We start from the raw sequence: 14,546 nt of genomic DNA on the forward strand, positions 1-14,546 counted from the left end.
ATGTAGTTGCCCTCCATCTTAGCCATACTGTGATCTGGGAGGATTGAACCCCGGTCATTAGAGCTGGAACACTACAAAAAAAAAGTGTATCACTCAAAAAAAAAAGTGTATTTGAAAGCAATGTTTGTGGAAATTGAGTTGGACGCTTCACCTCCCTTTGTGACTCTGACACTGTTTAAGGGGTTGGGGTTGTCGTTCCCTGTATAATGCTTCCTTACGGGTTTTGCAAGGCAATTTGGACCACTTTGTCCAAACAAAAGATGAGCTGCATTTGTGACACGTACTTAGAAACGCGTCGTTTTGCTCTATCGACTAATACAATCCAAGGATGTGCAGGTGTCACCTCCCTCCCAGCACCAAAATAGCATGCCTCAACTCGCTAACCCAAACTCTAACCTGTACTTATTTGGACTGTGGGATGAAAGTGGAACACCCGGAGGAAACCCATGTGGTCACAGGGAGAACGTAGAAATATCCTGCAGACAGTGGTGGGAATTGAGCACCCTGTTGGTTACCGCTGGCGCTGTAAAACGTTTCACTAACTGCTATGTAACCGTGCAGCTTAATTTGTGTCTGAAGTCATGTGTGCGGGATGCTGCTGCAAGCAAATTTTTCAATGTACTTGTAGCTCACTGTCCTTACACACGTGACAGTAAACTGAATCACTTGATCAGCGAGGCCTCTCTGTTGTAGATGGTTTCACTCCGCTGATGTTGGCTTCCTACTGCGGCGGGGGGCTTGACACGGGCTTGGCCGAGGAAGAGGAGCAGGAGGACTCGTCGGCCAACATCATCTCCGACCTCATCTACCAGGGAGCCAACCTGTGCGCCCAGACGGACCGAACGGGAGAGACTGCCTTGCACCTGGCCGCCCGCTACGCACGGGCGGATGCTGCCAAGCGACTGCTGGACGCAGGGGCTGATGCAAATGCCCAGGACAACACCGGGCGCACCCCGCTCCACGCTGCCGTCGCCGCTGATGCCCAAGGGGTCTTTCAGGTAACGTAGAGAAATGATGACACTGGCAATGATTGGTGCTCTGGCAAAGGGAACTGGCATTCAGTGAACATTGCTGAGGTGTAATCTGGAGTAATATCTGCAATTCTGGGCACCTTCCTACAGGAAAAATATCAAAAAGGATGAATGAGAACGAGAAAATTTATAATAATGTTGCTGGGTCTTGGGGATCCGAGTTATAGGGAAAGGTTAAATTAATTAAAAAGTCATTATTCCTGGAGTGTAGGAGAATGAAGGGAGATTTGGCAGACGTATGCAAAATTATCAGATAAGGTAAACGCAAGGTTCCGCTAAGTTGGGTGAGACTAGAACCAGAGGTCATGGGCTAAGGTTGAAATATTTAAGGTATATTGTAAGGTGAGCCTGAGTGGAAGCTTCTTCACTCGGAGGGTGGTGAGAGGGCTGGAGCAGCTGCAAAGGGAACTGGTGGATGAGGGTTCAAATGCGATATTTAAGAGAAGTTTCGATAAGCACCAGGGTGGGAGGGATGTGCAGGTCAATGGGACTAGGCACAATAGTTCTGAACAGACTAGAGGGGCCAAAGGGCCTGTAACTGTGCTGTAGTGTTCTGTGATTCTCTTGGTGAAGGCTGGCTGACTAATGCACTATGATATCTCGGGTTTAAATTGCAGATCTGAAGATAGACCTTTTCTCCAAGATATTTGCTTCCCGAGTTTGATCCTGATAATTTAGCGTTCCCAAACCTCTACATCCTTTCACTTCATTTTCTTTCAGAGATTCAGCACCGTAACAAGCCCCTACAGCCCTAAGAAGCATATCACACATCTCCCAATTACACCCATGTGACTACGCATGCTAAACCCTACGTCGTTGGTCTGTGGGAGGAGACCAGAGCATGCCTGTGCAGTCACAGGGAGACTGTACAAACTCCTCACTGACAGCAGTGGAGTTGAACCTATCCCCTCAGCCAAGTCAGGATTAGCTGAGACCCAAGCACCAAATTGCTGCAGTATCCACTAGTCACAAGAAGCACAAACAGCAGCATTCACAGGGGAGCACCTCAGCCTTGTGACCTCTCCATCGTGCCCTCTGACCTGGTGCGGATGTGTACCATTGTCCGAGCAGCACAGTGGGACCCCCTTCACTTGAGGGATTGATGTTCACAAAGGCAGCTTATTCCCATCTTCAGGATCAGAAAATTAGGTTTATTTGTTGGGAAAGTTGTAGTGCAGAAATACTGAGGTAGTATTTGTGCGCTTGATGGGATGGGATAGATCAGCCATATTGGGATGGTGGAGCCAGACTCAATGGGTGAATGACCTAATTCTGCTCCTATTCCTATGGCCTTCTGGTGCATTTTCCATTCAGAAATCTGATGGCAGAGGGGAAAAACAACTGTTCCCAAAACATTGAATGTGTGTCCTCAGGCTCCTGTACCTCCTCCCTGATGATAGTAATGAGTTGAGGGCATGTCCTGGGTGGTGGGTGTCCTTAAAGATGGATGCTGCCTTTCGAAGATGTCTTCTCTGGTGGGGAGGATAGAGCTGGCTGAGTTTGCAACTTTTTCCGATCCTGTGTAGTGGCCCCTGCATACCAGACAGAGATAATAGACAATAGACAGTAGGTGCAGGAGTAGGCCATTCGGCCCTTCGAGCCAGCACCGCCACTCACAGTGATCATGGCTGATCATCCACAATCAGTACCCTGTTCCTGCCTTCTCCCCATATCCCTTGACCAGATCAAACCAGTCAGAATGTTCTCCGTGTAAGAGATGGCCAGCAAAAGCTGCCCTAGTGGAAAAGCAAAATGAAAGTTGATGACTGTCTAATGAAGTAAGAGAAAATCCGCATGCGAGACCCAAATAAAGTCCAAGAGGTATTTTTGTATAAATCTTAGTTTAAGTCTTTGCCTTGTATTTTCGAGGTACAGCAGGCTCTTTCAGCCCAACGAGCCCTCGCCACCCAATTACACCTGTGTGACAAAATTAACCTGCTAATCTGTACCTCTTTGCAATGTGGGGAAACCAGTGCATTGGAGGAAACTCACAGAGTCAGGGGAGGAACGTACAGTCTCCTCACAGAAAATGACGGGAATTGCTCCCAGGTCATTGGCGCTGTAGTAGTGTTACGCTAGCTGCCACTCGACTGTGCCAACTCCAGCGCATGTGTTTACCGGATATCGAAATGATAAAGTCTGTTTGGTTCTCTCTCTACCAGATCCTAATAAGGAATCGAGCTACAGACCTAGATGCACGGATGGTGGACGGCTCCACAGCTCTGATCCTGGCTGCCCGACTTGCCGTGGAAGGAATGGTAGAGGAATTAATAGCGTGCCATGCTGACGTCAACGCTGTTGATGAGATAGGTGAGCCTGAGAACACCTCACACTAACCTCAAACCAGCATCCAGGCCCTTGAAGTCAAATAGTTATTGCCATTAGCAGCTTGCAATTGTACGGCAGCCTTGATTTATTAGGAACAGAGGTTAATGGGATTTTAGAATGATACGGACAGAAACAGTCCCTTCAATCCATCAAGTCTGAACCAACCATCAAACACCTACTTAGACACAATCCATTTTTATTCTCCCCTTAATCCTATCCACTCAGGTACACACTAGAGGCAATTTACAATTGATAATCGATCGACCAGTCCATACACCTTCAGGATGTGGGAGCGAGCAGACCGGAGAACCGGGGCAGGGCAGTAGTACAGGGGCCAGCAAGCTGGGTTCAATTCCCACCGCTGTCTGAAAGGGTTTTGTCAATCTCCCTGTAACCACGCAGGTTTGCTCTTCGTGCTCCAGTTTCCTCCCACATTCCAAAGGGATATGGGCTAGGGGGTTAATTGGTCATATTAACCTATTTATTACTTAATTTCATCTTGATAATTTCCCCAGCCCCAAACTACTACATCATTGAAGGAAAAGGGTAGCATTAACAGGGGAGCACCACCACCTCGTGACCTCTCCAACTTGAAAGTCACATGTCAATGTCAACTTATCATCAATTTATTCATACGTTCACCGTATACGACCCTGAGATTCATTTTCTTGCAGGCATTTAACAGGAAAGTAAAGAAATACAATAAAATCTATGAAAAACTGTACGTAAACAAAGACCAACTAACAACCAGTGTTAAAAAGAAGACAAGTTGTGCAAATTTAAAAAATATATAATAAATTGTACTGAGTTGTAGAGTCCTTGAAAATGAATCTATAGGTTATGGAAGCAATCAGTTCAGGGCTGAGGTAAATGAAGTTATTGTTCCTGAACCTGGTGCTGTGAGACTTGAGTCTTCTGTACCCTCCTTATGGTTGTAGGGTAATAACTGTTCCTGAAACTGGTGCTGTGGGACCTAAGGCTCCTGTACCTCCTGATGGTTGTAGGGTAATAACTGTTCCTGAAACTGGTGGTGTGGGACCTAAGGCTCCTGTACCTCCTGATGGTTGTAGGGTAATAACTGTTCCTGAAACTGGTGGTGTGGGACCTAAGGCTCCTGTACCTCCTGATGGTTGTAGGGTAATAACTGTTCCTGAAACTGGTGCTGTGGGACCTAAGGCTCCTGTACCTCCTGATGGTTGTAGGGTAATAACTGTTCCTGAAACTGGTGCTGTGGGACCTAAGGCTCCTGTACCTCCTGATGGTTGTAGGGTAATAACTGTTCCTGAAACTGGTGGTGTGGGACCTAAGGCTCCTGTACCTCCTGATTCTGCAGATGCTGGAAGTCCGAAGCAGCACACGACATGCGGGAGGTACTAGGAGTGTGAGCGGAAGATTAGTCAAAGCAGCAGGTTTGGAAAAAGGAGAGAGGCTTTGGGATATAAGGGTTAGAGTCTGCTGGCTAAGGGCACAGATGCAAGTGTTGGAGTGGGGGGAGATCATGAATCTTTGGAGAAGTGGGCACTGCATGACTTGTTATCGGGTGCAGGGGGGAGGCAGAGCGACTTGAACACACTAGGATGGAAAGTTTAAAGTAAGTCTAAGGATCTGGGAGGTGGGGATGAATGAGACCCAGGTGCTTGGCTTGTGAAGGTGAGGTTTGTGGAGGGAGGAGGGAAGATGAGTTGCCAGGAGAGCAGTGTACACATAGTGTGAATAATCTGATCATCGAAGCTTTGCTGTGATTCTGCCATGAGTGAACCAACAAGTGTCCGTTTCCCTGGACGTTTAGGTAAATCGGCGCTGCATTGGGCTGCGGCAGTGAACAATGTCGATGCCACGCTGGTCTTGCTGAAGAACGGAGCCAACAAGGACATGCAGGACAGTAAGGTAAGGGCGTCCTACTTCTCACCACTATTAGAGGCTCCTCTTCACCCTGCACTCCACGAACAGCTGTTTTATTGTTGAATAATCTACCACAGGGAAAGCCTGTCACACACCCTGCTGCCAGCCTTGGCCAGTTCCACCCTGACCGTTCTGCTCCAATGGTGAAGTCAACACAGCCTTCAAGGAACTCATGGGGAACGTGAACACACAGCTCATTTTTTCCCAAAATCTGTCCTCGGGATGAGGGTGATGTTCACTAACTTCTCATAGAACATAAAGCAGTACAGCACGTCACAGCCTCACCATGTTGTGCTGATCCTTTAACCTGCTTTAAGAAGGTTTTCAAAGCTTGCAGAGGGATCTGGACCAGCTGGAAAAATGGGCTGAAAAATGGCAGATGGAGTTTAATGCGGTCAAGTGTGAGGTATTGCACTTTGGAAGGAAAAACCAAGGTAGAACATACAAGGTAAATGGTAGGACACTGAGGAGTGCAGTAGAACAGAGGGATCTAGGAATACAGATACAAAATTCCCTAAAAGTGGCGTCACAGGCAGATAGGGCCGTAAAGAGAGCTTTTGGTACATTGGCCTTTATAAATCAAAGTACTGAGTATAAGAGTTGGGGTGTTATGGTGAGGTTGTATAAGACATTGGTGAGGCTGAATTTGGAGTATTGTGTGCAGTTTTGGTCACCGAATTACAGGAAGGATATTAATAAGGTTGAAAGAGTGCAGAGAAGGTTTACAAGGATGTTGCCGGGACTTGAGAAACTGAGTTACAGAGAAAGGTTGAATAGGTTAGGACTTTATTCCCTGGAGTGTAGAAGAAAGAGGGGAGATTTGATAGAGGTATATAAAATTATGATGGGTATAGATAGAGTGAATGCAAGCAGGCTTTTTCCACTGAGGCTAGGGGAGAAAAAAACCAGAGGACATGGGTTAAGGGTGAAGGGGGAAAAGTCTAAAGGGAACATTGGGGGGGCTTCTTCACACAGAGAGTGGTGTGAGTGTGGAATGAGCTGCCAGATGAAGTGGTAAATGCGGGCTCACTTTTAACATTTAAAAAACACTTGGACAAGTACATGGATGAGAGGTGTATGGAGGGATATGGTCCAGGTGCAGGTCAGTGGGACTAGGCAGAAAATTGGTTCGGCACAGCCAAGAAGGGCCAAAAGGCCTGTTTCTGTGCTGTAATGTTCTATGGTTCTATGAATCTAACCGTGCCGTCCCACATAGTCCTACATTTTTCCTTTATCCATGAGCCTATTGAAAAGTTTCTTAAATATTCCTAATGTGTTTTATTTTACCACTACCCCTGGCAGAGTGTTCCACGCACCCGACTAAAAAAAGCAACCTCTGACACCCCCTTCCTCCAAACAGCTCTGATGAAAGTTTATTCACCTTAAATGAGTTTCTTTCTTCAAAGATGCTGAATAATTTCACCGTTTTCCACTAACTGCCTGGTTAAGTTCGTGGAATTTTAAGGAGGTGATAAGGCAGGAGCTGTATGGTTTACTGTATTACCTGTTGGAAGATTCTTCCTAATAATTTGGCTTAACCATTAACGCTTTAGTTTTGCCTGAGTCCGCATGTTATGGAGCTCAATTATAAACACAAGAGGTTCTGTCGATGCTGGAAATCCAGAGTAACACGCTCAAAGTGCTGGAGGAACTCAGCAGGTCAAGCATCATCTATGGAAAGGAGTAAGCAGGACTTGACCCAGAGGTGCTACCTCCTCCCTGGACACCCCATACACAGCAGCGTACTCTGGATAAATTCCTCCATCGTTAACTATTAGGAACTAATACAGAGTTTTATAGTACTGTAGAAGCATTGGTGATCTAATTTGTTTTGCATTTCATGTGAATACATAATTTGTTACTCAGTTAAAAGGTAGCTTATTTTTTTATATACCTTTTTAACTATTTCCATGAAACCTTGGCTAATTGGGGTAGCTGCTTAATGTACTGGCAGTCAAAATGGACTGGTTCCAATGTATTCCAATTAATCAGAATCCTCTGTATCTCAGTCCCAGGGCCCTGTTCAAAGTTACTGAATGATTTTCCACAGTGACCTGTTTATTCACAGATCATTAATCCACTCACCCAGGCCGTGAGTACTGGATTGGTTGGAATTCTTCCCGTGCCTCAGTTGAAATTAACTTTAGTAGTTAATAATTACTAGCCAATATTTAACAATATCATTTGATTAGAGTAATAGTTAAGTACTTTCAAAATTGTTATTATCAATTACTAATAAATAAGTATTAATTCTTACTAATATCAATAATGATGAATATGCTAATAGGTATTGTTGAAGTTCAGTCATTAGTTTGCTGGGCCAGGCTGAGGCCGCTGGGCTGGACGGAGCCCATTCCTCAGTAACACCAGTCAAATCTAACTTTTTGTCTGTTAAGGCAGCTTGGGTGGTTGGTGCTCAGTCAAATGTGAGGAATGAAATCAGCTGAATTTTCTGACTCTCCAAGTCCTTGTAACGTTGAAGGCAGCGTATTTCCCAAATTCTTGGGTGCAACTCATTATATTTCAACATGTCTGTTTCAGAATTTTGCAACATTACAAGGTGCAGGTGCTCCCCAGGTCGCAAGGGAGTTCCATTCCTGTGAGCCAGTCGTAACCCGACGGTTCAGAAGTCAGAAATGTGGCTGTATTCTCAGGCAGAATGTGCTTGCAGCCCCGCAGCACCCAGAAAACGCATTCCTCCGCCCTCCCAAATGCTCGTGAGGCCCATACATAAGTCGAACGTTGGTAACCTGGGGTGGGGGTAGTAATATAAACTTTCCCATGAGTTCAGGGGAGCAGGAGGCTGAGCTGGGTGAATTTCAGCTTGTAAATATCAGTTTGTAAACGTCACTTGCTGAAACTCGAAAGCACTCGAGAGCCCTGCTTCAGGCGCAAACCCACCCCCATTTCTGATTGTTGATGCTCCTGATCCAGTTCCCAGCCCTGATTCTGCTCACCCATCCAGCTCCACGCAGACTGATGGGAGAGGCAGAGCCAGAGCCAGAGCCAGGGGGAATTGTGAGCATTCAGATCCTGGAATTACTGTTGGTAATTTCCTAGAACTGGATTACAAACCCATGACCTGAGTTTTCCATTTGCCCTCCTCAATACCCCTCCTCATGCCCACAGCCACCATTGGAATAACTAATGTTGGATATTGATATTTTTGCGATCCAAAGATTTTTCAGAGGTCACAAATGAGGCATAAAGCTTATTGCTTATGATCATTTTATTGAGTGTTACAAGAGCAGAAAATGAGCAAGAGAGAACTGAGAACAAAGAAAAAATAAAGCGAAACGTACTCGTCTCATACTGCGACTCCTCCAAGATAACCACAACCTTGTCGTACGGTTTGGAGGCTTGCTTGCCTCAATGACCCAGAGAGCTTCGTTGACTAGAATCAGGGCCTTGAACTTTGGATCTTGATAGGGTCACCCATGCTAAACAGATCAAAGGGTAGAGGCCAGACTAAAAGTGGTCCACCGGTCCTCCAGATTCAGGGGTTCAGCTCAGGGCTAACAATCAAAGAATTGTTATGGAAGCAGCAATGAAGAGTCTATCTGTGTGAGACACTATGGACTGACAGAGATGGAGGACCTCCTGTACTGCACTAAACACCAGCAGTGTAATTATTGGAAAATTCACTGAACAATTATACATGTATAGGTGATTATATAAAAATACTAGTAAGCACAGGAAAGTTAAACTATAAGAAAATTAACAATTCTACACCCCAATCACCTCCTGTAAAGGAGCGTCCCTAGAACTAACTTTGTGTTGCTTGTCCTCGGCCTCTTCAGAGGAACTTCTCTCCAGTACAGCTGGTCTTTCTGATTTACTCACTTCCATCACTGTTTTATTTGTGGCCAAAGTGAATTCTCTGAAACCCCATCACAAGTTTCAGGTTTCTGGGTGTCAGCATCTCCAAGGATGCACCCTTGGTCAAAAGTGTTAATGCAGGCCAGTAGCTATACTTCATTAGGGGTTTGAGGAGGCTTGGAGTGTCACCGAAGACTCTTGCAAATTCCAGCAGAGGGATTCTGGCTGACAGCATCACTGCCGGGTGTGGAGGCTCCAATGGACAGGATGGAAGGAGGCCACTGATGGTTGTGGACTAACTCAGCTCCATCCCAGACACAGCCCTCCCCATCTTGGAGGATACTTTCAGAAGGCAGAGTCTCAAGAAGGCTGCATCCATCATGAGGGACCTTCACCTTCCAGGACTTGGCCTTTTCTCATCACTACCATGAGGGAGGAGCTACAGGAGCCCGAAGACACACACTCAACATTTTAGGAACAATTTCTTCCTCTTGCCATCAGATTTCGGAACGTTCCAGAAACACTACCTTGCTATTCCTCTATTGCACTGTTTTTATTGTGTCTTATTGTAGTGATTATGTATTGGACTAGATATGCAGGTGACAATGAACCTGATCTGAATGTCATTCTGACCTGTCTTTCAGGAGGAGACGCCGCTATTCCTGGCCGCCCGGGAAGGAAGCTTCGAGGCAGCGAAGATGCTTTTGGACCACTTCGCTAACCGGGACATCACCGACCACATGGACCGCCTGCCCCGCGACATCGCGCAGGAGCGGATGCACCACGACATCGTGCAGCTGCTGGACGAGTACAACGCCGTGCGCAGCCCGCAGGGGGCTGGGGGGCACTCCATGTCCCCCCTCATGTGCCCGCCCAACGGCTACCTGGGCAACCTCAAGCAGACGCCCCAGGGCAAGAAAGCCCGGAGGCCCAGCTCGAAGAACTCGGCCCCCGGCACCTCTGGTAACCTGAGCAAGGAGTTGAAGGACGTGAAGCCCAAGGGCAAGAAGTTGAGCTTGGATTGCCAGGCCTCACTCCTGGAGAGCTCCGTGACGCTGTCTCCGGTGGACTCGCTGGACTCGCCACGCACCTACGTCGCCAACCCCACCTCCCCGGTGGTGACCACCTCGGGGATCCTGCACCCGGCCACCTCCCTGTCCATGCTGGCCACCCAGCCTGTCGGCAGCATCCTGGAGGGCCCCTTCACTGTTTCCCTGGCCCGGCTGGGGGACTTGGGCGAGCTGGCGGGCCAGAATGCGACCGCTGCTGTACTCTCCATGGGCCGTGGGCCCCCACTGCCCCGCCTCTCTGTGCCCCAGATGGTGGCCCAGCCTGGCTGCCTGCTGAGTGGCGGCAACCTGGGCCTCAGCATGGGCACCTTCGAGTGGCGTGCCCGGGCGGGCAGCTCACAGCACGGTCTCCTACTGCCTCAGGCCAGCCACCTGACCATGGGCAGCATGGGGCCTCAGCTCATAGGTCAGCAGAGCCCGGTCAAGAACCGGGCCGAGCAGCCGGCCGCCCCCTCGCAAGCCCCCAATGGACAGCCGAGGTGCATCCCTCCCTCCGTCCAGCAGGGCCTGCTGAGGGGTGAGGTAGGACGGAGGGCAGACCGCTGCAGCCAGGGCCTCTCCCCTCAGGAGGCTCAGCCGTCTCAAGCAGGCCTCCCGCCCTTCTTCAAGCAGCACGGCGGCGCCCCATCTGAGGACTATCTGCCCCCCACCTCGAAGCACGGCTACACAGCAGGGCACGATGGCGCGCCCAAGCATTACCTCCACCTGAAGAATGAGCACCCGTACCTGACCCCATCGCCGGAGTCTCCAGAACAGTGGTCCAGCCCCTCGCCACACTCCATGTCTGATTGGTCAGACTCTAGCCCCAGCCCTGCCATAATTGGACACCAGGCCCAGATGCAGCACATGACTGAACAAGTAACCAAAATGCAAGTTTTTGCATAAAATACTTCATTCGATTTTTTTTCAAAAGAAGAATACCTAAAGGATATAAGGACCTGGGCTGTTGTTTAATTTTTTTTGTGATTCCTGCTCTCGTTATCTCAAAGAGACAGGTGGGAAGGAGCTCATTTCTGAGTCAACACTGCCGGGACCTACAGTGGGATCATCTTTTAATTCTGAAATTCATAGAGATTCTTTTTCATTTAACAAAGCAAAAGACTGAAGGATTTCGGCCTCACTATTGTCACTGCCTGTTAAAGCGCCGACGAGGTCCACTGTTACATTTTTATCAGTTTCGTCAAGGGTTTAAAAATCCCTCACTACTGCCCAAGCCAATGAACCCTCTGCCGCCACAGTCCCGACTCGGTTCTCTGCACGTTCCCTGCCTTCTGCTGGTGTGACTGATACCTGGCACCCTCAGGCATTTGCCAGTTCCCATTTTTAATAAAAAGAGATGGCTTCAGAAAGACTCGGGCCAGAAAACTGACACTACCATCTTTCGTGGATAAGGAGGAGACGGTGCCACATAGCTAACCTGTTACAGTAGATGGAGTTCCAATTCCATAGGACTCCAGTGTGGCCTGGAATCTCCAATGATCTGTAAGCATTATGGTAACTCCTGAGGTAATTCTCTAACTCACTAAATCCTCAAGCAGAAAAATGCTGCCATTTAATTATACAGAATTGTTATGACTTCCTTCCCTGTGGTTCTGTTCACTTACTCAGTGTAAAACGTTGCTAACACTTACTGCCTTTGGGAGTTGCTGCCATGTGTCACTGTGATTATTTAAGTGTTTCACAGGAACACTTGTTATTTTTTTTATTGTCCATTATAAGGAGGGAGTCTGGGAGATCTTTCCACAAAGCGTCCAAAATCCAGGGTCTGCAGTTGGAAAATCAGAGCTTGATGACAAACCTTGGCCTCAAAAACCAACTCAGTTCAAGCCAACTGTAGCACAGGGCTCATACTGAGCTTATCATCAGCCAATAGATAATCAGTGAGGTTTTCCAATTCATAGGATCCACGCCAGACGTACTCAGAAGCTCAAATGATCTGAATTACCAGTTTCCTGACGATAATATGCTTTTTTTTTCCAAGAAATGTCAAATTTCCACTGTAGTTATTTGCCAGAAAAGTCATCCTGATACTGTCCTTCGAAGAAGGAACAGGTTTATCCCAGTGCAGCTTTGCGTTGTTTAGCCTGGCTCTTCTTTGTGGGAGTGGATCTGGCTGATCACAGTTTGTGCGAAAATCACTATCCGATTCGTAATGGGAGTTGTTTGATTGGAATCAAACCATCCGCACTGCCCTTGTCTAGAGACTTGAAATCCCCTTCATGTTCAGATCAGAACAGACTTCGGGGGCTCGGTTAGCTGCTCCGTGCAGCTGAATCCAGTGACAGACATTATTACAGTAGAACACCTGAATTTTCCCCGTTGATTCAAATTCCCACTACTGAACCTCTGACAGTATGAGTGCCCAGATTTTAATTTGATAGGATCAGCGAGTGGTTAAAAACCAGGGCTTGTCTTTGGAGCAGAATTAGGCCATTTGGCCCATCAGTTCTGCCCCACCATTTGATCATAACCGTTTGGTTTCTCTGTCAGTTCTTCAGATCTGTTCTGTGCATGCAACCTATCCCCAAACTACGTCGGGAAGTCAAACTACTCTCTTTGCGAGCCTGGGCAAAGGGGCACAAGCTACAGTGCAAGGAAAGTTGTATGTATTAAAGTGAATTCATGGTGTTGTCTTATTCTAATTTAATTCAGAGCCCCACTGGTTAATCCAGAGCAAAATCTTTTTTCTAACTCCCCCCTTATATTTCGCAACACTGGCAGATGCTATAAAAAGGAAGAGCTTTTTACCCAGACCAGGGTCACCCTTTGGCGACCTGGGGCCAGAGAGCCGCCCTAGAAGAACCCCAGTCAGAGGAGATGCAGGATCTGAGTTTGAACCTTCACATCAATTGGCTTGGGGTGTGATGAGGTGGATGGAGGAAGGTTTCCCCTTGCGCTTTTGGTTTGTTTTAAATCTTGGACTCATTGGCTCAAGCGTCCCCATCCCGAATGTGTTGACAAGCTGTACAGTTGTAATCACAAGAGGAAGGAGAAGGGTAGCGCTTTCTTGTGGTAGACATGGAGGAAACTGTTATCTGAACTCAGCAGACTGTCCTGTTGTTGGCCGGGGTTCATTGACTACTAACACATAACCAAAAAGAAGAGGGTAGAAACATTTTTTATATCCTTTTTTTTAACAATAATAGATAGGCCTGGGCACGTAGAACTGGGGAATGAGCAGCCAAACCTAGAGAAGGAGAAGAGGCAGAAGATGAGTCAGGTGGGGTGTGAGAGATATCGTGTTGAGGCTTGTAGGTGAGGAGGGTAACGTAGAAATATTAAGCCCTAGGGGTCAGGGGAGGTGCAGGGTATGAGGAAGAGATATAATGGTTACTTTGCTTCCTATCATGGATGGAACAGACAAGGTAAAGCTAATTCAAAATCACTCGGATTCTCTTATTTAATTCTTGCAAAGCTCATGAAAGAGGGAGAGCACCAGACAGCTGGGTTACTTCCTGCCAGAGGACTGAAATTATGAAGGACCTATATATATATATTATATATTTTTTCTCAATATTCTTGGTCAGAAAACACAACTCAAAACAGTAGAATGTACATTTATAGCATTAACTGATTTTTTTTTAAAAAAAAGACAACAAACTGTAAATAAATCAAACTGAAGAACAAAAAAAAACATTTACTCATTTCAAAAGTACTTTGTTGTTTGAAATGTTTTATGTACTCAAAATAAAAAAATTTATTTCCTATTAGTCATATATCACACAGAAACACAGCCAATGTACTTGGCAGTTTATTCTTAGAAGGATTTTCTAGGCATTTTATAATACTTCAAGACTTTTTACAAAAAAAAATGTAGCTTTAATCTGTACAGAAAAGTATTTTAAGTCACGTCTTTTGTATGCAAGAAGTACAGGTTCTGAGGTGGATAAACTTCCAAATAAAGCTGTAGGAAACTTCACACTGGCTCTCAAGTGGTTTGTTTACAATCACAACATTTGCACAGGGAGCTATTTGTAAATTAACTTCTGTTTATTTATATATACAATGCGGAACAGCCCCTTCCAGCGCCACCCAACAATCCACCGATTTACTCCTAGCCTAATCACAGGACAATTTACAGCGACCAGTCAACCGACTGACCAGTACATCCTTGGACTATAGGAGGATACCAGCGGACCACGCGATCATTGGGAAAATGTCCTTACAGACAGCACAGGAGTTGAACTTGAGAATATATCCCGAGAAAAGCAGTGGGGAAAGATCTTCCGCTGTACCAAATGCTTGCTCATTGTGGCTTGCCTCTCTGTACCAGGAGTAGTCCCGGTCCCAGCTCACTACAGGCAAACTGGCTGTTCTCACGTTCCAGGTCTGACAGCTGGCAAGATCCCACCTCCTCACTCATTAAATATCAGAGATAGTCAATAATCCTCAGAAA

The 14,546-nt window shown here is 46.7% G+C and overlaps 1 protein-coding gene across 3 annotated transcripts in view; it reads left to right on the forward strand.

Annotated features, from left to right (window-relative positions):
• The window catches only part of notch3 (notch receptor 3), a 209,945-nt gene extending 195,876 nt beyond the window's left edge, over nt 1-14,069 (forward strand). For all 3 annotated transcript variants that reach the window (XM_073069111.1, XM_073069113.1, XM_073069114.1), the window contains 4 exons: nt 694-998; nt 3,194-3,341; nt 5,149-5,246; nt 9,725-14,069. In XM_073069111.1, the coding sequence (XP_072925212.1) occupies nt 694-998; nt 3,194-3,341; nt 5,149-5,246; nt 9,725-11,035 (1,862 nt within the window). In that variant the 3' untranslated portion in view covers nt 11,036-14,069. The remainder of the gene's footprint in view (nt 1-693; nt 999-3,193; nt 3,342-5,148; nt 5,247-9,724) is intronic.
• Nucleotides 14,070-14,546: the final 477 nt, after the last annotated feature.

Source organism: Hemitrygon akajei, chromosome 16, assembly GCF_048418815.1.
Source record: "Hemitrygon akajei chromosome 16, sHemAka1.3, whole genome shotgun sequence".
Taxonomy (NCBI): Eukaryota; Metazoa; Chordata; class Chondrichthyes; order Myliobatiformes; family Dasyatidae; genus Hemitrygon; species Hemitrygon akajei.